The 23,930-nt window shown below is 37.1% G+C and overlaps 1 protein-coding gene and 1 pseudogene across 4 annotated transcripts; one reads left to right on the plus strand and one right to left on the minus strand.

Moving 5' to 3' along the window:
- The first annotated feature begins 154 nt into the window (after positions 1-154).
- Positions 155-3,879, plus strand: LOC121250849 (annotated as a pseudogene).
- A 7,843-nt stretch (positions 3,880-11,722) lies between these two features.
- On the minus strand, positions 11,723-21,974 carry LOC121249064. Of its 4 annotated transcripts, none has more exons than XM_041147721.1 (16): positions 21,674-21,970; positions 21,153-21,247; positions 20,934-21,047; positions 19,827-19,931; positions 19,628-19,699; positions 16,974-17,086; positions 16,174-16,311; positions 15,434-15,502; positions 15,058-15,145; positions 14,871-14,942; positions 14,678-14,778; positions 13,735-13,864; positions 12,904-12,963; positions 12,701-12,811; positions 12,070-12,196; positions 11,723-11,992 (listed from the first exon to the last, which is right to left on the minus strand). In XM_041147721.1, the coding sequence occupies exons 1-15, from the start codon at positions 21,768-21,770 to the stop codon at positions 12,086-12,088; spliced, it is 1,476 nt and encodes a 491-aa protein (XP_041003655.1). In that variant the 5' UTR covers positions 21,771-21,970; the 3' UTR covers positions 11,723-11,992; positions 12,070-12,085. The 4 variants fall into 4 exon arrangements, 2 of the variants coding, with proteins under 2 accessions (XP_041003655.1, XP_041003656.1); XM_041147722.1 differs by having other exon boundaries at positions 13,747-13,864; positions 21,674-21,968; XR_005937583.1 differs by lacking the exon at positions 11,723-11,992 and having other exon boundaries at positions 12,701-12,824; positions 21,674-21,974.
- Between the last annotated feature and the right edge of the window lie 1,956 nt (positions 21,975-23,930).

Genomic DNA, 23,930 nt, shown 5'->3' on the forward strand with positions numbered 1-23,930 from the left:
AAAACCTTTTATTACTACGCTCGAAACAAAGCGTTAGGTTTCCTTGCACCGAACCAGAAACTTGGCTTGTCTTTCTCTGAACTACAGCTGCCATTTTTTCCGCTGAAGTACTCACCACCGCAACTACAACCCGGTTAGAGTTCGGCGGAGAACAATGCATCTCGCATGGCTGCTCATCATTTTGTCCTCCTTGTACAAATTGGCTTTCTCAGAGGCTGCTCCAACTCGTTCGGTTCTACCCAGGGACGCATTGTCGCTTCTGAGTTTCAAGAAGTCGGTCTCCGTCGACCCCTCCAACCTACTCTCCACCTGGAGGCCCTCCAACAGCCACTGCCACTGGTAAGGAGTCACCTGTGACAACGACTTGTCCGCCAGAGTCATCTCCTTGTCCCTTCCCTACAACATGTTATCCGGCGAGATCCCAGAAAGCATCGGAAAGCTTTGGTCTTTGGAGGTTATCGAGCTTCAAGGCAACAACTTCTCCGGCAACATCCGACCTAGCTAAGCCATCTTCACTCTCTAAGCTTGCTTAACTTGTCTTGCAATTCGCTTTCCGGTCTCATACCCAATATATTGGTTGGTTTCGGAAAACTCCGGCTCTTTGATTTATCCAATAATCAGCTTTCAGGCAGGATTAGCTTGAGTGGTAAATGTTGACACCTTGGACCATTTGAGGCTTTCTCACAACTTTCTGACCGATAATATTCCGCCCCAGATAGGCAACTGCGGGAACTTGAGGACCCTTTTGCTTGATGGAAACATATTACAAGGTGGGATCCCGGCCGAGATTGGCCTTATTTCTGAGCTCCGGGTTCTGGATGTTTCTAGGAACAGTCTCACAAAGAGGATCCCACAAAAGATTGGCAATTGTAACCAGTTGTCTGTTCTTGTGTTGACTAAGTTGGTTTACGATTCTTCAGATGAAGAGGATAGCTTGAGCTTGGTGAGTAGTTCAAGAGGTGAATTCAATGCCTTCGAGGGCATATTCCTTCTCGGGTCTTGTTGCTTTCGAGCTTACAGGTTCTGTGGGCGCCCAGAGCCAATCTTGGTGGGCGGTTACCCAGTAATTGGAGTAATTCATGCTAGCTAAAAATTCTCAATTTGGGGCATAATTATATCTCGGGTGTGGTGCCAGAGAGTTTGGGGTTGTGTAAGAATCTTATTTCTTGGATTTGAGTTCAAACAACTTGCTGGGATACCTCCCTACTCAGCTGCGGGTTCCATGTATGGCGTACTTCAATGTCAACCGGAACAACATATCTGGTGTTCTTCCTAGGTTTGAGAAAGGCAGTTGTAGTGCTACCATGCTGATTTCCAATGGACAATATCCTAATTTCCTAGATAAGGAAGACATTCAAATGCCTACTTTAGTATTGTTCTTTTGGGTTCTCATGTGAACACTCTTTATGGACTGACTTCTGAAATCATTATGATTTTAGTTGGAATAGACTTACTGGTTCCCTACCTTTGTTCTATCTAGGACAAGACTTCTTAGCAGCCAATCGCAAGTTCTCTTATAGATTCCTACTCAATGATAATAAGTTCAACGGTCAACTTCCTGGTCACATGGTTTTAAACTGCAATGATTTGGAGAGCTTTTCAGTTAACTTGAGTGCAAACCAACTATCTGCTGGACTTTATCAAGCACTGATTCTTGAGTGTCTACAACTAAAAGAGTTTGAAGCAGCACACAATCGGTTTGATGGTTCAATGGGCCCTGGTATCGGTGACTTGATGATGCCTCAACGCCTTGACTTAAGTGGAAATAAACTGTATGGACCTCTGCCTCACCAATTGGGAAATCTGAAAAACCTAAAATGGATGCTTTTTGGAGGAAACAATCTGACAGGAGGAATCCCATCTCAATTTGGTCAATTAACTTCTCTCGTGGTTTTGGATCTATCTCAAAATGCTCTGACTGGAACTATCCCTCGGAGTTTGACAAATATGTTGAGTCTTGAAATTTTATTGCTTAATCACAATAAGGCTTTTTGGGGAGATACCTTCGTTTTTCTCCACCCTCTCTGGTCTTACTAAACTGGATGTTTCCTACAACAACCTATCTGGTCCTATCCCCCATCTTCAGCGTCTAGGTGATTGCGATTCCTTCATAGGAAATAAGGACTAATTACACTTTACCCACTCGAACTTTCACTCAATTCACAATGTACTTCCGAAACTAATAATTGCATCAAAGTGGATTCTCGAATTTTCAAGACTTCTCAATCCCCCCCTTCCGTCTACCAGTAACATCAAATCTAACGGAAATTCATTGCAAAGATATAATTTTCATCTAATTTATTATCATTGACTATATAAAATATAAAATAATATATGTTATCAATTAATAATAAATCATTAATTATTAACCATATATAAGATTATCTTATACCTAAGTTGCAAGCAAGTTTGAATAATCTATGTATACAATGAAATTATTTTATATTTATTAACCATACATAAATTAATAAAAAGATTATTTAATGATTTATGATTTATTATTAATTGATAGCATATATTATTTTATATTTTATATGGTCAATAATAATAAATTAGATGAAAATTACATCTTTACAGTGATTATTATGTACATGAGCAGCACGTGCAATGAATTTCTGTTAGATTTAACGAAAATGGTATACGGAAGGGAAGGATTGGAAAGTTTTAAAAGCTCGAGAGTTCATTTTAATGCAATTATTAGTTTTGAATGTATATTGTGAATTGAGTGAAAATTCTATGGGAGCAAAATGTAATTAATCCTAGAAAATAAATAGCATTCATGCCCCGATCCATACTCAACCCCACCAGCTGGGCTTTCCTTCCCACCTGAACTTCAAGAATCACAAAGACACAGAAAATTGAAGTATTTTGTAATTGTTGTAGTGACCTCTGCTTCTGTTGTACTATCTATATTCCTAGTGATAGTTTTTGTAATTATTTTTGGAAAAAAAAAACTTGGCAGACCTGGTAGATTGAGAAGAGAAGTAGTAGTAACATTTGCGGATGCTCCAACTGAATTGAATTATGATACTGTAGTTAGAGCTACCGGGAATTTCAGCATTCAGAATTCAATAGGTACAGGTCGATTTGGGTCAACTTACAAGGTAGAATTGGTCCCCGGGTTCCTTGTAGCTGTGAAGAGGCTCTCTGTAGGTAGATTTCAAGGCATTCGATGCAGAGATAAGAACATCAGAAAGAATTCGACACAAGCATTTGGTGACTCTTATTGCCTATTATGTGGGCGAGATTGAAATGTTCCTAATTTACAATTAATTTTCGGGTGGAAACCTTGAAACCTTCATACATAACAGATCAGGCCAAAATATAGAGTGGCCGATTATCCACAAGATAGCAACTCACATAGCACAGGCTCTTGCCTACCTTCACTACTCGTGTTCCTCGGATAGTTCATCGTGATATCAAACCTAGTAACATCCTGCTTGACGAGGAGCTCAATGCCTATCTGTCAGGTTTTGGGTTGGCTAGGCTCCTAGAAGTATCTGAGACCCATGCCACTACAAATGTTGTAGGCACCTTTGGGTATGTAGCACCGGAATACGCAACCATATGCAGGGTTTCTGACATGGCAGATATTTATTACTTCGGCGTTGTGTTGTTAGAACTGGGGTCAGGAAAAATCCGCTCGATCCATCATTTTCCAATTATGGGAATGGGATCAATATTGTGGCCTGGGCCAAGTTGCTGATAAAGGAAGGCCGTTCTTCTGAAATTTTCTCTCATGAGTTATGGGAAGCTGGGCCAAAAGGGAATTTGTTATGACTCTTAAGGATTGCGTCAACTTTTACAGTAGAATCGCTTTCTGTCCGGCCGACAATGAAGCAGGTTCTTGATAAATTGAAACAGTTGGAAAGATCATAAAACTTTGGAGGATGACTAGAACTAGACAGTGGTGAGAAGTTGAAGCTGCTTATGTCTAGACGATATTCCTTTTATTGAGGTGATTGCCTCATCTAAAACCTCTTTTTAGAAAATGTTCACATCGCCACAATGCAGTGTTTGTAAGCATGCCTACATGCACGTTTATGTAGATACAAATAAACTTGGAAATTTGCGTAGATTTGGATAGTTTTGATCTCGTGGATTTTTTGTTTGTTTTTTACCCCCTTTCTGGTTGGACTTGAATGAGTTCATGAGCGGAACACATTGAATCTTTTTGACTGTGGAAATAATTCCACTAGTGACTTAGAAACAGAGTAAATAATGACATCAAACACTTCTTTAAAGAATCTGATTATTTTCACACGCACCGAGTCAGCATAATAAACTCACATGTATTTTATTTATGTCTTATTACGCCTGTACGCGTGCGTGGTTGCACAATTAAGATTGTAAATGAATTTTCATATTTGGAGTATATTTTCTTTTCAACAAGACGGTGGAATAAAAATCTGGGAATCTTAGGCAGCTATGTGCTATGAAATATGTACAGTTAAAAGGGACAATATATGTACATAAATAGACTAGCAAAAATTCAACATCGAGATCCTGAGCCTTGCCTTGGTAGTAGCCTAGTAGGTTAGATCGGTTAGGATTAGGTCCTAGATTCATCTAGTCAAGTAAGCAAGCTTTGCTACTTATCATTTTACACACTACTTTTTTTTCTTTTTTTTTATTCCTCCAAAACGAATTGAGTTATTCTACTCATCACCTATACATCACATATTTGGTAAGGAAAAAAAAATTATGTATAGTGTGGTGTGAGGACGATAAGTAAAATTTTTTCAAGCAAAAAGCAGAAAAAAAAAAAAAAAAAAAAAGGCACCAAAAACCTCTTATATGTCTTCTAAGTTCTAAGACATCATTCACTCTACACTAATGCAGAAGGTAGACAATAAAAAATAATAAAATAATAAAAAAAAAGGAACTAAAACATTATTAAAATGAGGTCATTAAGACATAATGGAATCAAATATGTGTGAAATGGTTCATTACTAAAAACGAAAATAATGGGAATGCCATTCTTTTTGCAAGTAGAAGAAATCATTTCATATAGATAGCGAATGTGGTGGCACCTTCAAAATTTTTACAAGTTGCACCAGTCACATTACTTGAAACAAGTATCTAGGGTATTTCAGCTCAAAAACATCAATTTCTCCAGGAGTTTATTACACTCTAGAGCTCCACCGTTACTGGGGGTTACCAGGGCGCCGCCAAAGAAAGGGGGCTTAGGGTTCGAGACTGAAGTGAAGGATGAAGTTGGACTAAGTAACCCTAAGCTGAGGAACTAAAGTGGTCGTAGATGAGGAACTGAAGTGGTCGTGGGAGTTTATGGGCTGACAGGGCCTTTGGGCTTTTTACTAATTCTATCTGTTGTTTATTTTCCACTGTTTGCTTATTAGTAGTTGTAGGGCCTAGGCCCAAGGTGCGTGAGTCTAGGTTTATAAGCCCATTAGCAAATAGCTGTCACTTACGTGTCTATTATTTTCCTCAAGTGTTGAGCACAGTTACACTTTCTTTTTCCTTACGATTTTGTTATGTCGAAGCATATAGTTGGGTGTAATAGGAAGTTTTTCCCTTATGCAAAATCAATACAACGGTTATCCTTTTTCCAATTCTCTCTCTTTCTCTCATCTCATGGAGGTGCTCACCCTCAAAGTGAGTTGTTCATTCATTTAATCCCACCGTCGTGTAACAAGTTGGCATCAGAGTCGTTCAATCCTCTACACCATCACCACCACCATGGCTGAGGGGACTCGCATAAACCAATTACAAGAAGGACTGAGTGGGTTGAAGAAGCCACTGAATCCCAGCTGAAAACATTAGAGACAGAGGTGTTAGCCTTGAAGAGGCAATCTGATGCAGTGGTACAACAATTAGCAGCATTAACAATGGAGCTACAAAAAAGAAATGAAAGTCATCATCGTGAAGGGTATGGTGAAGTGAATGAGGAGGTAATACCCAGGTCAGTGCAAATTGATTTTCCTTCCTTTCAAGGGGAAGACACCTTAGGGTGGTTTTATGAGGCTAATCAATTCTTTTTGTTTTATAACACTCTTTCCCAACACAAACTAAGGCTGGCTTCCTTCCATATGCAGGGGAAGGCCATGGTATGGTTTCAAGACCTAGAGACCATGTGTGCCATTACAGATTGGGAGTCTTTTGTTAAGGCTTTCCTGGTTAGATTTGGACCTAGCTCCTATGATGACTCAAGGGAGGATCTAACTAGATTGAGACAATCTGGTTCTGTGGAGGAGTATAAGGTGGAGTTTGAGGCCATCTCTAACAGATTGCTTAGGCTGTCTAACTCCCACAAATTAAGATGTTTCTTAAGTGGCTTGAAGGATGAAATCAGGCTACAGGTGAGGATGTTTAACCCTCCTGATTTGTTTACAACTTTTAGTTTGGCTGAGTTGCAGGACAAAAACTTGAAGGTCAGTAAGAGGGGTTAAAACATATTCCTTAGGAAGTATAGAATTTGGGAGTCATAAGGGTCAGGGCTCTCATCCAGGGCAAGGTACGAGTAAGATTGTAGTTCCAGTCCAAAAAATCAATTCTAACCAAATGAAAGAGAGGATGGACAAGGGTTTATGTTACTACTGTGACTCTAAATGGAATATGGGTCACAAGTGTAAAAACCCTAAGCTCTTTTTGATAGAGGAGGTTGAGGAAGAAGAGAGAGAAATGGTAGAAAGCATACCCCAACTGGTAAGAATAGAGGAAGGTGAAGAGGAAATTGGTGGTATGGAGGGGAATTCAAAGCCCGAAATATCACTGCATGCCTTGATAGGCTATAACAACCCAAGAACTATGAGGGTGATGGGAAGAGTAGCTTATTAGTGGGTGGTGATCCTGATAGATTCAAGCAGCACCCACAACTTCTTGGATAGTGGGGTTGCTAAAAAGGTCAAATGGAGACTAGGTGGTCAGTGAAGGGTTGGGCATAAATGTGAAGGTGTTGGTGCAAGGGGCTGTTTTCACAGTTAAGCTGTTTGTAATGGAATTTGTGGGATGCCATATGGTTTTGGGAATACATTGGCTGCAATCTCTTGGGACCGTGACTTGGGATTTTAATAAGCTTACCATGAAGTTTTTTGTGCAAGGGCAAGAAGTCTCATTGCAAGGCCAGGTCTCTTCACAGTTGCTAGAGGAAGGGTCCTGCACCAAAATGAACAAGTTAGGAAAAAAAATGTTATTTTGCAAATGATAAACAATGAGGATGATAACTGCAAGCAGAATCTGGCAGCTTCCATCAAGGCAGTACTAGAATAATTCAGTGATGTGTTCCCAGAACCCAAAGGGTTACCCCCATTAGGGCTGAAGATCATGCCATTAATCTACTGTCATGGGGTAAACCTGTGTATGTAAGGCCCTACAGGTATCCATTCTTCCAAAAGGATGAAATAGAGAAAATCGTAAAAGAATTACTAGAAACAGGTGTAATAAAACCTAGCCAAAGCCCATACTCCTCTTCAGTGTTGCCAGTGAGGAAAATAGATGGGTCATGGCGCATGTGTGTGGAGTATAAGGCCCTGAACCAGGTCACAATAAAAGATAAATTTCCCATCCCCATTGTTGAAGAGTTACTTGATGAGCTGAGTGGGGCAAGACTATTCTCTAAGCTAGACCTTCAATCTTGTTTTTCACCAGATCAGAGTTAATCCTGAAGGGCATTATGAATTCTTGGCCATGCCCTTTGGGCTGACCAATGCACCCTCAACATTCCAAAGTATGATAAATGAGGTCTTTGGGCCTTTCTTGAGGAAGTTCGTCTTGGTTTTTTTTTTTATGACATTAAAGTCTGTAGTAAAGGAGAGGAAAAGCACTTGGAACACCTGAAACGCACACTAGGCATGCTAAGAAAACACTAGCTTTTTGCTAAGGAGTCGAAATGTAAATTTGGATGCTTGGAGGTGGGCTATTTAGGTCACATTATTTCTAGGCAGGGTGTAAAGGCAGATTCTGAGAAGTTAAAGACAATGCTGGACTAGCCTAGGCCAAAAACCATTAAAGCCAATGGGTTTTCTAGGTTTAACAACAGGGTACTACAGGATATTTATTAAAAATTATGGGATTATTGCAACTGCACTAACTACATTACTTAAGAAAAATAACTTCCACTGGAATGAGGAAGCTGAACAGGCCTTTATTGAGTTGAAGAGGTCAGTGACTTAGCCTCCTGTGCTGACACTCCCAGATTTGTCTAAACCTTTTGTGGTGGAGTGTGATGCCTCTAGAAAAGGGGTGGGGCAGTGTTGATGCGACAAGGCAGACAAGTATCTTTTTTTAGTCATGCTCTAAAAGGGAAGGCCCCACTTCTATCCACCTATGAAAAAGAGTTGTATGCTCTAATCTCAACCATTCAAAGATGGAAGCCTTACTTACTGAGTAGGTCTTTGGTTGTCAAAACCGACCACCATAGTCTTAAGTATCTACTGGATCAAAAAATTAGGACTCATATGCAGCAGAAATGACTAAGCAAACTGCTAGGTTATGACTTCCTCTCTAATACAAGAAAGGCCTAGATAACAAGGTGGCAAATGCTCAGTCTAGGGTGGGAGATGAAGTGGAGATTTCATTGGCCCTAATCTCAGTTCCATCCTTAGACTGGTTAAAGGATATTAAAATGGGTATTGTGGGGGACCCAGAGTTGCATAATCTCATTTCTAGGTGTCAAAAGAGGGAATTGTCCCCACACTATTCAGTAAGGGAAGGGGTCTTGTGCTACAAGGCATAATCTATGTGGCAAAGTATCATGAGCTCAAGACCAAGCTATTGCAGTTCTTACATGATAGCAAATGGGGACACATTCAAGTTGCATGGATTTCCTCAGTCCATAGTCTCAGATAGGGACATTAATTTCTCAAGTCTTTTTGGAAAAAAAATTTTCAAGGCTCAAGGTGTACAACTAGAGTTTGGCATTACATACCATCATCAAACTAATGGACAGTCTGAGGCAGTGAATAAGTGCCTAGACCTACCTACGATGATTTTTTGGGGACAAACCTAGGGACTGGGTCAGATGGGTACCGTTGGCTAAATGGTGGTATAATATCACCCATCACACAACAACTAAGCTCACACCCTTTAAGGGTTTGTATGGTTATCCTCCCTTGAGGTTGGTTTCTTACATACCAAGGACTACTAGAGCAAAATCAATAGACACAGAACTCAAAACAAGGGAATACATTTCTCAATTATTGCGCAGTAATCTAAAAAAGGGTCAAGACAGAATGGCACGATATGCTAATCAGAAAAGGAAAGATCAAGAATTTAAAGTGGGGGATTTGGTTTACCTCAAGCTCTAGTCGTATAAGCAAACTTCAGTGTCAGAGCGTCAAGATTTAAAGCTGGCCTAGCGTTATTACGGGCCTTTTGTGGTGGAACAGTGAGTTAGAGAAGTGGCGTATCAATTAAGGTTACTCCCAACTTCCCAAATCCACCTCGTATTCCATATCTCTCAACTTAAGAGGAAGTTAGGAGAAGGGGTGGTACCAGCAACAACATTACCTGCAGTGAACAGTCAAGGAGCCTTGCAACCAGACCCTAAGGAGGTTTTGAGCAAAAGGATGAGGCCTCTCAACAACATACCCATGACAAAGCTACTGGTACGTTGGCAAGGACAGGGAGCAGAAGACGCGACATGGGAAAGTTACTACTAGCTGAAAAACGCATTCCCACACCTTGTGGGCAAGGTGTTTTAAGGGGGAGACATTGTTACGCTCTAGAGCTCCACCGTTACTGGGGGTTACCAGGGTGCCGCCAGAGAAAAGGGGGACTTAGGGTTTGAAACTGAAGTGAATGGTGAAGTTGGACTGAGTAACCCTAAGCTGAGGATCTTAAGTGGTTGTAGATGAGGAACTGAAGTGGTTGTGGGGGTTTATGGGGCCAACAGGTCCCTTGGGCTTTTAACTAATTCTGTCTATTGTTTATTTTTTGTTGGTTGCCTATTAGTAGTTGTAGGGCTTAGGCCCAAGGTGCATGAGTCTGGGTTTATAAGCCCATTAGCAAATAGCTGTTATTTTACGTGTCTGTTATTTTCCTTAAGTGTTGAGCACAGTTACACTTTCATTAGTTTTTTATGTCAAAGCATATAGTCTGGTGTAGTGGGAAGTTCTTCCCTTATGCAAAATCAATACAACAGCTATCTTTTTCCAATTCTCTCTCTTTCTCTCATCTCCTAGAGGTGCTCACCCTCAAAGTGAGTTGTTCATTCATTTAATCTCACCACCATGTAACAGAGTTAGGTTCTGTTTGCACTATAATTTTAAAATATAGAGACCAAAAACCACGACTCTCATCTTCCCAAATGGCTTCATTGTCTCTACTACCCAAACAAGACGTACAGTAAAGCTTTGTCTATGTAAAGCATTGTTTTGGTGAAACAAAAAGTCCTAGTCCTTTTAGTATACCGAGTCAATGATTGGGAACAAAGGCTACTTGCAATGAGGAGATGAGTTTATTGGATAAACACAAAGAAGAATGCAAGCAGCGAAAATGCAAAAGAGAAAAAGAGCACAATCAGTTCAGCTTCAGAAGACCCTAAATGCCAAAGAGTCTCATTTCATACCCTAGTGAAACAATAACCTTAGATGTTGTCATGACGTTTTGGTTATGAAGGTTGCTAGGGTCTAGGTTTATTTATGTATGGATTTTGTCAGCGAATGTCCCTCAAACGTTATCAATATCAACATGTGACCGGTTAGGCTTGGTTGATTTTGTCGAGCTTGTCTTGACCCTGTTCTCTTTTTGGTTAGGTCGAAGGTGAAGACTGGCAAAATTCATCGTTCAGTGGTGAGAGTTCAAAAAGAGAATGCATCACCCAAGTAGCATATTTTTATGGAGTCTCGCTCATAGATAAGAGGAAGAGTAGAAAGGAGAAAATGCTTGGACTGTTTCTAGTAAACGAAAGTTTCAAGATTCTTTTTCTCCATTAAGTTTCCAATTAAGAAAAGCTAATTTCTACTTTAAAAGCTACGGAAAAACATTACACTCTCCAAACCCTCTACGTAAGATGCATCTTATCCTAAAAGTGGGGGTCGCACACGATCCTTTAACTTAAATACTATATGAAATTAAGGGGTTTGGATATGATATTAATAGGTTCGGATCAAAACAAATTAACCCATTTAGATCAAATTTATAAACAAGTCAATCCGCTTAACCAGAAATCAATCCGTTTTGACCCTTTTATATTTTATTTCAAAATTACAATTTTATTATTTTTAAGTTGTAATATTGATATTTCTCAATATGTTTATGTTTTTATTATTAAGATTATAATTCTGAACCTATGCTCATTATTTTTATTGTAGGGTTTGTAATATGGATTTTATTACAAGTTAAAATTTGAAAAATATTGATATTTTTGTAAATACATAGTTTTATTTTTTTAAGATGTTGTGACTACTACTAAATATAAATTTTAACTTTTATGTGAAATTATGTTAATAAGGTCAAATGAATTATGTGCTTTATTTCAACCTATTTACATAAAATAGGTTTAAATGTGCCATGTTATGTTGACCTATATTTTCTAATTAATTATTAAACGAGTCAAAATGAATGATACAATACGGCCCGTTATCTAAATAGGTCGATTAGGGTTTGAAAGTTTAACATGTTTAATTTAACGGGTTGAGTTTAGATTGATCCATATAGTCGAATATTCATGACTTTACTAGACCCGAAAACACAAATGATCACCTCTACCTAAAAGCAATCGCTACCTCTTGCAATTCCTTACATTGAAGACATGAAGCTCTGCTGCCTTTAGTTACGATTAAAATGATCGTGCTCCCTACAAAGGAAATTAAAATATATCAACATTGGCCGGCTATTATCATTCAGATGACGTCACATTCTCAAACCTCAAGAAGAATGAATGCACATAAAAAAATTGAAAAAAAAGAGGGAGTAAAGTTATAGATATTAACAACCAGTTGAAAGAGAAAAACCCGCTGAAAGATACAATTGAGCGAAGTGCCCCATCCCAAAGAATTATATGTAGGCAGTATCAAGGCAGAACAATCACCTGCAAATAAGTCTTATAGGCTTATAGCACTACTACTTTCTAGAAAATTTGTACTGATATAAGACATGGAAGCTCACCTTTCGCCAGACAATATCAAGGTCTGCCACCACCATGTCTGGCCTTGAGGACAAGTTCCTCAGTGGTCGTGCCAATCATTTCATTAGCTCTTTTTAGTCCAATGCAGTAATACCGGCCAACACTATCCTGAAATCAAAATTAAGTATCCAATCAAAAAATACTCTAAAGCAACATCAGAGTCCAGGAAAAAAAAAACCTGTATCATTATAACTTGAGTTTATCTTCTTAGACAGCAATTTAATTCTTCAGCAACAAATTTCTTTATGTGCTCCATACCATTCCAAGAATACAGACAATGAGTTAAACTGGTACGTGTCCGCAAGTTTCCACTACAAGCAACTAAATACATGAAACAGTTCACGTACTGAATCCCACTCTAGTCTTGGTACAACTTTTACTTCAATCCATAAAATGAACTATTTGATTAACTTTTGAATTAGATTATATTCTGCTCACACCTCATAGGTGTGATAGAGGCCCCAATCATCTAACTGATCCTTTTTTCAGGGTCATTGTGAGATCATTTACGTTGGAAACATGTGAGTAACAAATTCACAATTTCATTGAAAATAGATATCCAGTAAAAGTGCATTCAAGCTTGATCAGGGAGCAAACCGTGGGAAGTCTCACCCGAGCAATAATCCCTAGCTTCTCCAACTTTTGGACTGCATCATCCACATCAAAATTACAGCTCTCACAAAACTCTTCTTTGATTAGTTCCTCACACCACAGATCGAGTTCCTATTTCACATAACTAACATGTCATCAATAATGCCAGAAAGAATCCACAAAACAACTAAAAGATAGTGGGAAGAGCCAATGGCGATGTATACCTGTCTTGTAGCTTTGCCCTTTTCCATCAATACAAAGAAAGAAATGATCACCTCTTTGACCTAAACAATCAGAAAAGGAGGCACTGTAATTATTTCAAGTGTGTAATTGCAAATAACATATATCTCAAGCAATGCCCAATGCTCAACTATAGGAAATCCAAAATGCAAGAAAATAGCAAACAGAAGTGTCAAGAAATGAGGCTAAATATAGCTCAATATGTGTGCTTATCTGTTTTTGTCTCTATTTATTCAATCTTTCTAGCATCACCAAAAACAAAGCGTTAAAGTGTATGTTACAAACCTTTCTTGCGTTTCCCTTATGATTATTCATTTTATACAATGAGAAAAGAACATATCCTGACATCTGTAGTCTATATAATTTGCCATTACACTTAAACTTTCATGTGTTTAAAAAATCACTAAATGGAATATGCAGCCCATGTAGTTGGGTTTTGCACCCCTTAGCTTTCTTTTCATATTAGTTACCATTTATCAAAAAGAAGAATACAAATTAAGAGAGTATCAAAGAAGTATCACTGAATACTGATTTATGACTCCGTCAGAAAAGAATTCATGCTACTGAGCCCCTCCCCCCACCCCCTCTCTTCAGGGAGGCACCCAGGCACGAAAATGACAGATAGGGGCTTTGTTTAGGTCACTATACTTCCTATTAAGTCACAGGAAACTCAATAATAAACCTAAGTATACCGAACTGCCCATGTATGGCCAGTACATACCCACTAAAAACCATTATTGCCAACCAAATGCGAGAGAGAAGAAAGGGTAGGGGAGGAGCCCACAACCAGACAAATGATAGTTAAATTCATCAACCTTGCAACTTACTTCCTGTTGAATCACATCATCGCACAAGTGAAGAAGAGTACCCTTTCCACTATCCAGTTGTTTGTCATACATGGATTGGGTTATCAAGTTCTGATATGCAGCCAAGTTTTGCTGAAACCTACAAACGGTTGAAGAAATAATAGCCAGATTAGAAATTAAAAAAATTATAACTGAAGAAAAACTAAACATTGAAAGAAAGAGCACACCAAGTTATTACGCATGCACAGCCAACCAATGACACACACTAAAGATACTAGTGGATTTGCAATCAGCCCTTAAGGGTCAATACAAAATCAGTGAATCCAACCCATAATTCGACTCTATTTTGATCTGACTAACCTATGTTATGATATTCGCATATGTATATATATATATATATATATAGAGAGAGAGAGAGAGAGAGAGAGAGAGAGAGAGAGAGAGAGAATTAAGCTCGTTTGGACACTTAGAGTATCTCAGAATTTTATAAATAGTAGTGAAATAGTTTAAGTTAAAATATTATATAAGGTTTTGGAAAATGAGAGAAAAAAAGTTAAATAAAAATATTACAAATTTAAAAAATTGTTTGAATATAACTTTTTGATATTATTTTTGTTTTAAAGTTTGTAAAAGTTGTATTGGTTTTTGTGTTTGGATAATGATTAGGTAATGATTAGATGAAAAAGTTGAAGATTTAAAATTGAAAAGTGTTTCATGTTTGAGTGATGTTTGAGAATGAAATTTTGAGAAATTTTGAGAATTTCATGTCTCATCTCAGTGTCCAAACGTCCCTTAATCATTTGACCGAGTCAACTTTTCACGCAATGATTGTCTCAGTGGACCTATCACACAGAAAATCAGAATTCAGATCATGGCCATGTGTAACATCATAATCATCAAATGAGTGATAAGCATTAAACTCCAAAGGGGAAAAAAATTGCAAGTACTTAACGTGAAGTATGTTTTAGCACAATAACCGATCACAGTGGATAGAATAGCAAAGTTGACCCATAAATCAGCTTTAGGCATTTTGAGTGAGCCAAATACTGTAACCTATAAAGAAGGATATGACAAGCACATTAGAATAACATTCTTCAAAGACGAAAAGTTCTCAAAAGGAACTTCATTGCTATCAGAATACTGACCAGCCCAACTATAGCATAGCCAAGGAATTTGACCCAGTCCATTGGAGTTAATCCCGGGTTTTTCTTCTCAGGCTGTCAAAGGCAAAAGGTTCCAATCCCAGCTCATGAGTTGTTCAAACTTCGAGCAAAATGAAGGTTACAAAGGAATCAATAACCTAGAGAGAGAGAGAGCAGGCAAGTAACTCACAAGAACTATTTCCATATCGGCCATTGGAATGTTTTTGAAATGCTTCACATATATTCCTCGTTCAGTTTTAAATTTCGTACTTGCTAGCCTGAAGGCATTTCCTTCTTAAATGTCAATACAATACATTCAAGATCTTCTCAAGATTAGAGTAGTTCAGAGATTACAAACACTTACTTTGATACCACTCAACAGCCACTGTCAATATTCTCAACATTGAAATAAGATAACCACCAAATTGGTTTAATTTTGAATGGGGAGAAATGTGTATATTCAACCATGCAAGGAATTCTTCACAATAAATGTTGAAAAAAATGTTGCAAAACAAAATATTTTTTTTGGCGACATGGAAGAAATAAACAAATATGTGAAGCAGTACCTGTAGACGACAATTATCCTATCAAAGGTAGGTTCTTGGATTGTAATCTCGCTCAGCAAATTCCTAACACTGGAGAATACATCATTTAAATGTCAAGACGTGGCAGCTAAAACTTACGCTTCTAACAGTTGCAAGTTAATTTCGACTTCTAGACAAACAGTTATCCAAAACTTAGATCTTACAATGAAGTATGTGATTGATCTTTCGGCATTGAACTAATAACTGAGTTCCAATTAGGAGTGATCGATGCATAAGCGAGAGAAGAGGTTGAAACCATGATCTAGAGGAGACTAAATTAGAAAACCCTGAACGAGTAGTTTCTTTGATTCATTGGATTACCTAATCTCTTTATTTATAGTCATAAATCCAGGATTCTGAAACCACTTGTACTGAAATATTTAAACGAAAAGCCAGAGTTACAGACAACATTTGGAAGAATGATACTAAAATCATGTTGAAAGGATAAAAGACACAAAATGCACCCAAATAATTCAGGTACCAAAGAAATAGTGCAGGATAATAAACGGTAATTCATTAACTTTTGCATAAAACAAAATATCTATCTAGTAGAATGGAAATTACAATTCTAGGACTCAAGAGTTCCAAGTGACCAAGAGCAAGGGCAGCTCCATTCAGACTGCTTAGAATGGCAAGCATACAACCCAAAGCTATGGTACTTAAATATGTTCAAAGAGAAGTGTCAGCCACAATATCTGCAAGACAGAGAAGCAACATGAGACCTTAATTCCATACTTTCGAGACGGACCCGTTCAAATAGATCATCACCATTTGCTTCAGAGCTAATATCATCTAGATTCTTCGGATCTTTCTCATGCCTTCCACTTGACCTTTTCATAAGCTTTTCCAGCCTGAAAGCACCATACACCACAAAAGGTTTTAAAAAGTTGTATATCAGATGATGTTCAAAAGAATGATACAATAAATTCAAATAAAAAAACATTTCACATGATAAAGTTCACAAGATAAACATTTACTTATACAAAGTGTTGAAAATTCATGTGAGACAGGCTAAAATCGAAACAGCAAGACAGGCCAAGATCTCAAGGATATTTGATTCACTTGGGAAGGGGAACATGGTGGTTGACTTTGGGGCATGACTTGAATCTAGAATTTTCTGTTTTGGGAGTTTGTGGGTGATGAAAAACTTACCAAATTAGACCATACAAACCTCTCAAAACGTTTGGCCTGCAAATGGTTGACAGGTTTCCAAGTTTAAGACAACTCAACAGTTTTGGATGTTCTCATAACAGCTATGGGTGTTAAATCAGATCGTGATAGAGGTGTTGAACCAGTCTGACCACCCCCAGTCCAGTTTATAAAACAACGAAAAATTCAAAATTGTGCAAAAGATGATGTAGCTGATGTTTAATATTTCATATTGACATCTTTAAATGAGTTTGTAAATGTTTGGCCATATCAAAGCTCATTTTTCTTTAACCATGAGTCCATGAATATTATACCTCTAATAATATCGTGCGAACAATCAAGAGATTTATATTATGGTCTCAAAATTACTCACCTAGTTAGTCTCAAAAGATATCTCCATAAACGGGCAATGATCATATCCACTTTCTCCATAAAAAAGTAGTCAGTTGTCTTATCAATCCCAATACCACGCCGGAAAATAATGTACTAAACATAAATAAGAAGAAAAATGAAGTGTATTAGCTTGAGAGAGAGAGTATGTGTGTGTGTGTAACACCCCATCCCATATTGGGAATATGAATAACCCATAGAGTGGGTAGGTTATAAAGGTAGTCATGAGTGCTAAGTCCCATGTCAGCTACTTACTAGGTAAAATTGAACATGACAAGTCATTCTTGGAAAACTTCAAATTGACAGGTCCTTTTGAGGTTATAGTGCAAAAATGGCTGGTCCTTTCCCTGGGCTGTGACATAGGGTATCAAAGCCAACTAGTATGGTCAGATATGCGATACCAAAGCACTGCATGGCATGGCCTTGGTGAAGACATTAGAAATTTAAGAGGGGGAGTTTGACACACTTCATACATTCGGAATATGAATAACCCATTCGGAATGGGTAGGTTATAAAGGTATTCATACGTCCTAAGTCCCAGTTAACAAGGTGAAACTGGGCTTTATAAGTGATTTTAAGGAAACTTCAAGTTGACTGGTCCCAATGGGTTATAGTGCAGAACTAGCTAACTTTTTCCTTGGGTCGATAGAGAAAGAGATAGAGAGATGTCAATTAGTAGCCCAGCACCAAAAAAATTAAAAGTGCAACAAAAGCAAGGGTGTTTGTATATAATAATTACCAACGTCGATAAAAATTTCAATTATTTCAGGACAGAAAATAAGAACTCTTGCCACTTTGTGTGTAAAAAAAAAAAAGTGCATTCCAATAAAGCAATGTCATTGTAACAATAAAGAACATAAAATTCACTAAAATCCCCATTTCTCACATCATGCTTGCCAAGCGAATAGACACAGTTGACTCAATACATAATGGTAAGTAAAACCATCCATCAGTTGTGACAATTAATATTCAACCAGAACACTTATCCGATATAACCTTATATCACACAAAATGTGTCCATCTCGAAAAGCCAAAAAAAATTGAAAAAACCAAGTATTGAAATGGGTATATATAAGATTAAGAACTAGAAAACACAAGCATGTCTCTATACTCTAAATTATTGAATATTACTGTGTCGAGAAGAGCATAAAGGATGAATAAGAAAGAAACGACCCCATTAAATCACCAATTATTTGAGAATTTTGAGCTGCTGAAAAGAGGTGAATTTAATCATTTAATTAATAGGATTAGATACTAAAATGATCCTTACGGTTTGCTTAAAATTGATCCATGTGGTTTTTTAATGACTTTTTACTCTTTTTGGTTTCAAGTTTTCCCAAACCAATCATTCCATTAAGGTAGAGTTAGTAGTGTTGACGTGGCATGCCATGTAGCATGCCACATGTCAGAACAGGCACCTTCTTAATAAGGAGCCCAACACATAGAATATTTAATTAAAATGGGGATAAAATGTGGGGTACGGGGTATGAACTCAGGATCTTTGTTCTGATGTCATGTAAAGTCACTAATTAGCCCAAAAGCATGAGTTGATGCAAATAGGTGAATTGAATCATTTAATTTATATTCTAACAAACTCATGCATCTTCCCCTTTTTAAAGAGGTTTGAGTTCAACTTGTTATGGTGGGGATTTGGAGGCTTAGGATTATTATGTCATTATGCAGGGAAGCGAGGGAGGGGAGAGGGGAAAAAAGCAACTGACATGGTTCTATATCACGCTCCTTGTTGAGAAAAAAAAGGGAATCTCACTCTTTGCTTGAACTTTAGAACAAGTCATTCTTCTAGGACTGGAGGCAGAGTTATTAAAGATTCTAAAAGGAAACCTATATTTTCATCAACAAAGGATATTTTGTTTCACACGCAACAATGATTATCCTCCCAGCAGAGAATAATAATCAGACTCATAATAAGAATAATGATAAGAACATCATTGTCCTCATATCATTGACTTGTCAAAAAAGATTCCATCCCATCCACTGGTGTCAAATTTTGTAATTTCCTTTGTCACATAGATATGAAAACAATTTAGGATTTGTAGAAGTAGTATCTCATGAGATTTAGACCTTTAGTATCCATTGAAGCTGTTTCATGTGATATCGTTTCAAACTCAACTTCAAAGCACAGAAATGTGGTTCCGGAGGATCCAGCTACAGGAGAACCAGAAGCGCCTTAAGGTCATCCTTGAACAGTGTGTGCATGATGCAGTACCATGCCTTGGTTCACAAGCATTGTAGTCAATGTAGACACTTTACTGCCAACTAATTGATTTGGAAAAGATTCAAAGATGACAACAACTAGGTTTTCGGGAGTGTTAGTTGGGAGCAGTGTAACAAACAACATCCTATTTCCTTAAATTTATATTTTCAGTTGGTTATTTTTTGGATTATTTTGTGATGACCTCACTTTTCTTTTTTAAAAGTAAAAATATTAACAGAGCAAGGCCCAAGTAGCCACATTCAGATGGTAGCCATCAAAGTCTTCCCCATTCCCCCCTCCACTCTTCCAGACCTACTAATAGTGAACCTTTTCCATACAGACAATTGACAGTACTCGCAAACGAGTCATTACCAACAGAAACTTCCAAGATCGAAACCTTCTATGATAACTTAAAGCAATACCTTATCAGCAAAATCAGGAAGGTTCTCATAAGGATGATCTGCAAAATGTTTCTTGAAAAGCTTCTTGTCAAGCTACACAGCAAGTCAGAATATTCAGATCAGCAAATGCAAAGAACTGAAAATATCCAAGATATATCTCAACATGCATGTCAATGGACATGGAGCAATCAACTTTTTAAACAATATGCTTATGTCAAACCTTAGAATCATCGACCCGGATTGGAAGATTTAGAAGATACTGCCCCGAAAGTGCAACATCGATTTCCTCATTAGTTGTTAACTTGAAATTGCTCTTTTCCATCACCTGTACAGATAATAGTCTTCTCAAAATTACATAATAAGCATTACACTGGTGACAAAGATATAGAGATGTTTGGTTTCAGAAAAGTGTTTGACAAAAAAAAATCTCGTTTAATTGTCTAATTCCATCCCTCTTAATGAAATGCATTTTCCCGTTTTCCATGTAAGTTCTCAAACCTAAACCAGCAATTTCTAGCCATAATTTAATCATAAAACTTACCCGTTATCATATACCTCAAAATTTAAAACCAAAAATTTTATTTGATTTTTCTCTGGTGCGGAACCTCACCAATGCAGGACCCTTGGACCCACCCTTGAGTAATAAACCTAGATTCATGAGCCCACTTTTTACAACAACGTACCTGGCGTCTGAATCTACAGCTCATCCAGAGCTGCACCCTGACAAGTAGAACCTAAAATTTTATACAAACAATAAAATGGCTTTTTGTTTAATGCCAACCAAGACAAGCAACGGGCACCCCGTGGTGGCCACAGCAACCATATATTTTTTTTTTTTTAATAAATGTTATGTATTCTTTTATTTTTTTCACAAGTAAAATAAAGTTTGATCAAACCATAAAACTAGGCGAAGCCTTTTTTTACTCTTAATATTATCGTAATTGAATAAGTGAAAATATGTTGAGATGAGGAGTGAACAAGTTTTTGAGTTTTGTGCGTTTGGAAAACAAGTTGGGAGAAAACTTGAACTTTAGGATGAAATCAGTCTTGCACTTAATATTTGAAGTTTTAATATGAGCAAGGATGGAAATAATACACTTTTGAGAATTCAAAATACTCTGATTTATGTATAAATAAAAAGGAGAGAACAGTGAAACTATCCCACGGTAAATGCATATTGTAAGCATTTCTCAACATCAGTACCATCAGTTTTTTTCTTAAAGAAAAAGAATCGTTTGTGATGATATCTGACTTTCGTCCCCTCTTTCCCCTCCGTAGGAGTCCAACTACATTCTACAATTGAAACAATAGAAAGTACCCATAATACCTGAAATAAGTACATCAGGAAATTCTGTTCTAGTACGTCAATTTCTTCAGGAGATAGCTTCTGCTGCTTCAATTTCTGAGCTTCATGTATGGGGTCAAAAAGGGAGTACAGTTGCTGTAAGCTCAAATTAGGAGCAATGATGTGAGCATGGGAAAAAAATCAGAAAGCAAATACAGCATTGAAGGCTCTGTCAGTAGGACCAAGGAAACAGGACAATACCATTAGATCCTCAAACTGTAGAAGATACCAAGCTCGAATTGTGTACTCAACTCTTTTGCAGAGCTTCAAAAACTCAGCCCGGTCAGTGTTATGTTCTGAAGAATGTTGAAAAACTCAAGGACCAGTTAGCATTAATAGGAGTAGCATGTTAGAAAAAAAAAAGCCAACGAACTACTGAATTAAACAAAACAGCTAATAAAGGGAAAATATGGATAAATAGAACACGGGAATTAAGTAAAGAGCTGATTGATAATGAGAGCATTTAGGAAACTTATTGCATAAGAAAAGAGTGAAGAACAATTTGACCGAAGCAATAGATTCAAAATCTAGTAGAGACACATGCATCAATATATTGTCGTCATATACTAAACTTTGTGCGCAAATTCAAACTTATCAGCAATCCCTCTTTCAGTTTCAGAGAAAAGAAAACGACCACAAGACAGAAATTTTGAAAGAAAACCCACCAAAAAAAAAAAAATTAAAAACCATAAACGAATACAAAAGGTGCTGTATTTGAGTACCAATGAGGTTGGCCAAGGTCATGATGAGCTTAGGTTTGAGAATCGGAATGACGGATTCTCTCTCTAATCTCATGATTTCTTTCTTCTTTCCGCTCATTATGTTGAGAAAAGCGATACAAGCAGCGAACCCAATATCACAGAAATACAAGAGATTAAGGCATTGTAATTGAAAGCAAAAGCTTAGGAAGATTCCTGGGGTTAACTAGAGGTTTTGGTATTGGAGTCCATCTCCGTCGTGGGATTGCTTTGAAGGAAAGGCAAAGAGTTCCCTACAAAAACGTCAAAATTGTAACCGTCGGACGGGTTCACAATAGAGAGACGATCATTTCAAAAATATTTTTAAACTGACCGTTTAAATGGTTGAAAAATTTTATTTATTATCTAAATTCCTATCATCCTTACATCATATGACATTAAATAATAGATTTACAAGTAAAATATAATAAATAATTTACAATCACTTAATGCCACATTATAAGATGATAAAAGTTAAGATAATAAGTAGTATTACTCTTTTATGTCAAAAAAAGAGAATAATTATATTTAAAGAGTTTTGTTATGTACTGTTATTTTTACGTATTTTTTATGCATTTTATTAATGTGATTGACTAAAATAATTATTTTATATTAAAAAAATGACGCAACTAATCACATTAGTAGAATATGCAAAGGAATATACAAAAATGACTGTACATACAAAATTTTATATTTAAAAGTCTTTGCACCTACTCACAGCAAGTTATTTAGGCTAGGTTTGAATTAAAAAAATTATATTTTTGTCTTATATGATCTAATTATTATAATATTTCTAAATTTTCACCTAAAATATAATAAACAATTCAATTTTTTTAAATTTTAAAATAATAATAATATTAAAAATAATATTATAACAATATTATATTCAACTTTCATATTAGTTCATCTCATCTCAACTTATACTCTCAAGTCGATGTGTAAAATATATCTTTCACATTACTTAAATAGTAATGGGTTTTTGGAAATTAGGATATTTCATCTCATTTCATTTCCAAACATCATTCAAACATAAACACTTTTTAATTGTAAATTTTTAACTTTTCAACTTTTATCTAATCATTACAAATTTTTCAACTAATGACACATTATCAATGCCATATTATGAGACGATAGATTTACAAGTGAAATATAATAAATAATCTATAATTATCTAATGTCATATTATGAGATGATAGATTTACAAATGAAATATAATAAATAATCTCTAATTATCTAATGTCACATTATGAAATGATAAGAGAATGAAGAGAATTAGAATAATGAATAGAATTACTATTTAATATTTATTTTTTAAATCAAATTATGTTATATAAATAATTTATTAAACATACTGTACCGATTTGAGAATAAAACTTTTTCTAAAACGAAGATATTTTTTCACTGAAAATAGAAGTAAGACAAAAAAAAAACCGAAAGAAAGTAGAGATTTCCTTGTAAACTGAAAAAGGCAACAAAAAAAAAAGAGATATGCTAGGTACAGTCTGCTTAAGCAATCCCCGCGTACGCCACTGTTTGTCGTTTGTCCAAATCAGCTTGGTCGAAAGAAGAAATTGACCTCCTCTGCTTTAAGCCTTTGACGAAGATAATAGAAGGAATTCAAAATCAGAATTCACTTTGCTGCTACTATTCATCCCGCGCGACCCAGATTTTTCCTCTACCACTGGCATTGTTTTCACTGACCTCCACCACCGACATTGTGTTCATCTCCTCCACCACCATCAGTCGGTAACGTCCTCCACCACCATCAGCCAGTAACGACGATCGAGGGTTTCGAGAAAATCGTTTTACTGCTAGAAGCCCCGCGCGACCCCATTTTTTTGTCTCCTCCACCACCGGCGTTGTGCTAATCTCCTCCACCACCGTCGTCGTGCTCAACTCCTCCACCAACATCAGCCAGTAACGAGGATTAAGGCTACCGAGCAAATCTGTTTGCTGCTAGCAGCCCCGCGCGACCCAGATTTTTTTGTCTCCTCCATCACCGGCATTGTGCTAATCTCCCCCACCACCGCCGTCGTGCTCAACTCCTCCACCGCCGGCGTTGTGCTAATTGGTTTGCCTCTAGTTGCTCTGCTCTCATTGTTATTACTTGGTTTCAGTTTCGGCTTTAATAATCCATATGCACGTACTAGCTTTGCTTGCTTATTATTAAGTTCATCAATTTATCTTTTTTGCCTGATGATAAGTAAGTATGGCGTTGTCTTCTGAAGGAACTAGCTAGATT

This window comes from Juglans microcarpa x Juglans regia, chromosome 2D (assembly GCF_004785595.1).
Source record: "Juglans microcarpa x Juglans regia isolate MS1-56 chromosome 2D, Jm3101_v1.0, whole genome shotgun sequence".
Lineage (NCBI taxonomy): Eukaryota > Viridiplantae > Streptophyta > Magnoliopsida > Fagales > Juglandaceae > Juglans > Juglans microcarpa x Juglans regia.

Excerpts from the sequence above, each read along its gene's own strand:
- LOC121249064 (XM_041147721.1), bottom strand. The coding sequence starts at position 21,770 with ATGAGCGGAAAGAAGAAAGAAATCATGAGATTAGAGAGAGAATCCGTC. Across the intron at positions 17,087-19,627 it reads TTCCTGATTTTGCTGATAAG|TACATTATTTTCCGGCGTGG; the intron begins GTATTGCTTTAA and ends ATTTATGTTTAG. Across the intron at positions 12,964-13,734 it reads AACAGGAAGTAAGTTGCAAG|GTCAAAGAGGTGATCATTTC; the intron begins GTTGATGAATTT and ends CTGATTGTTTAG.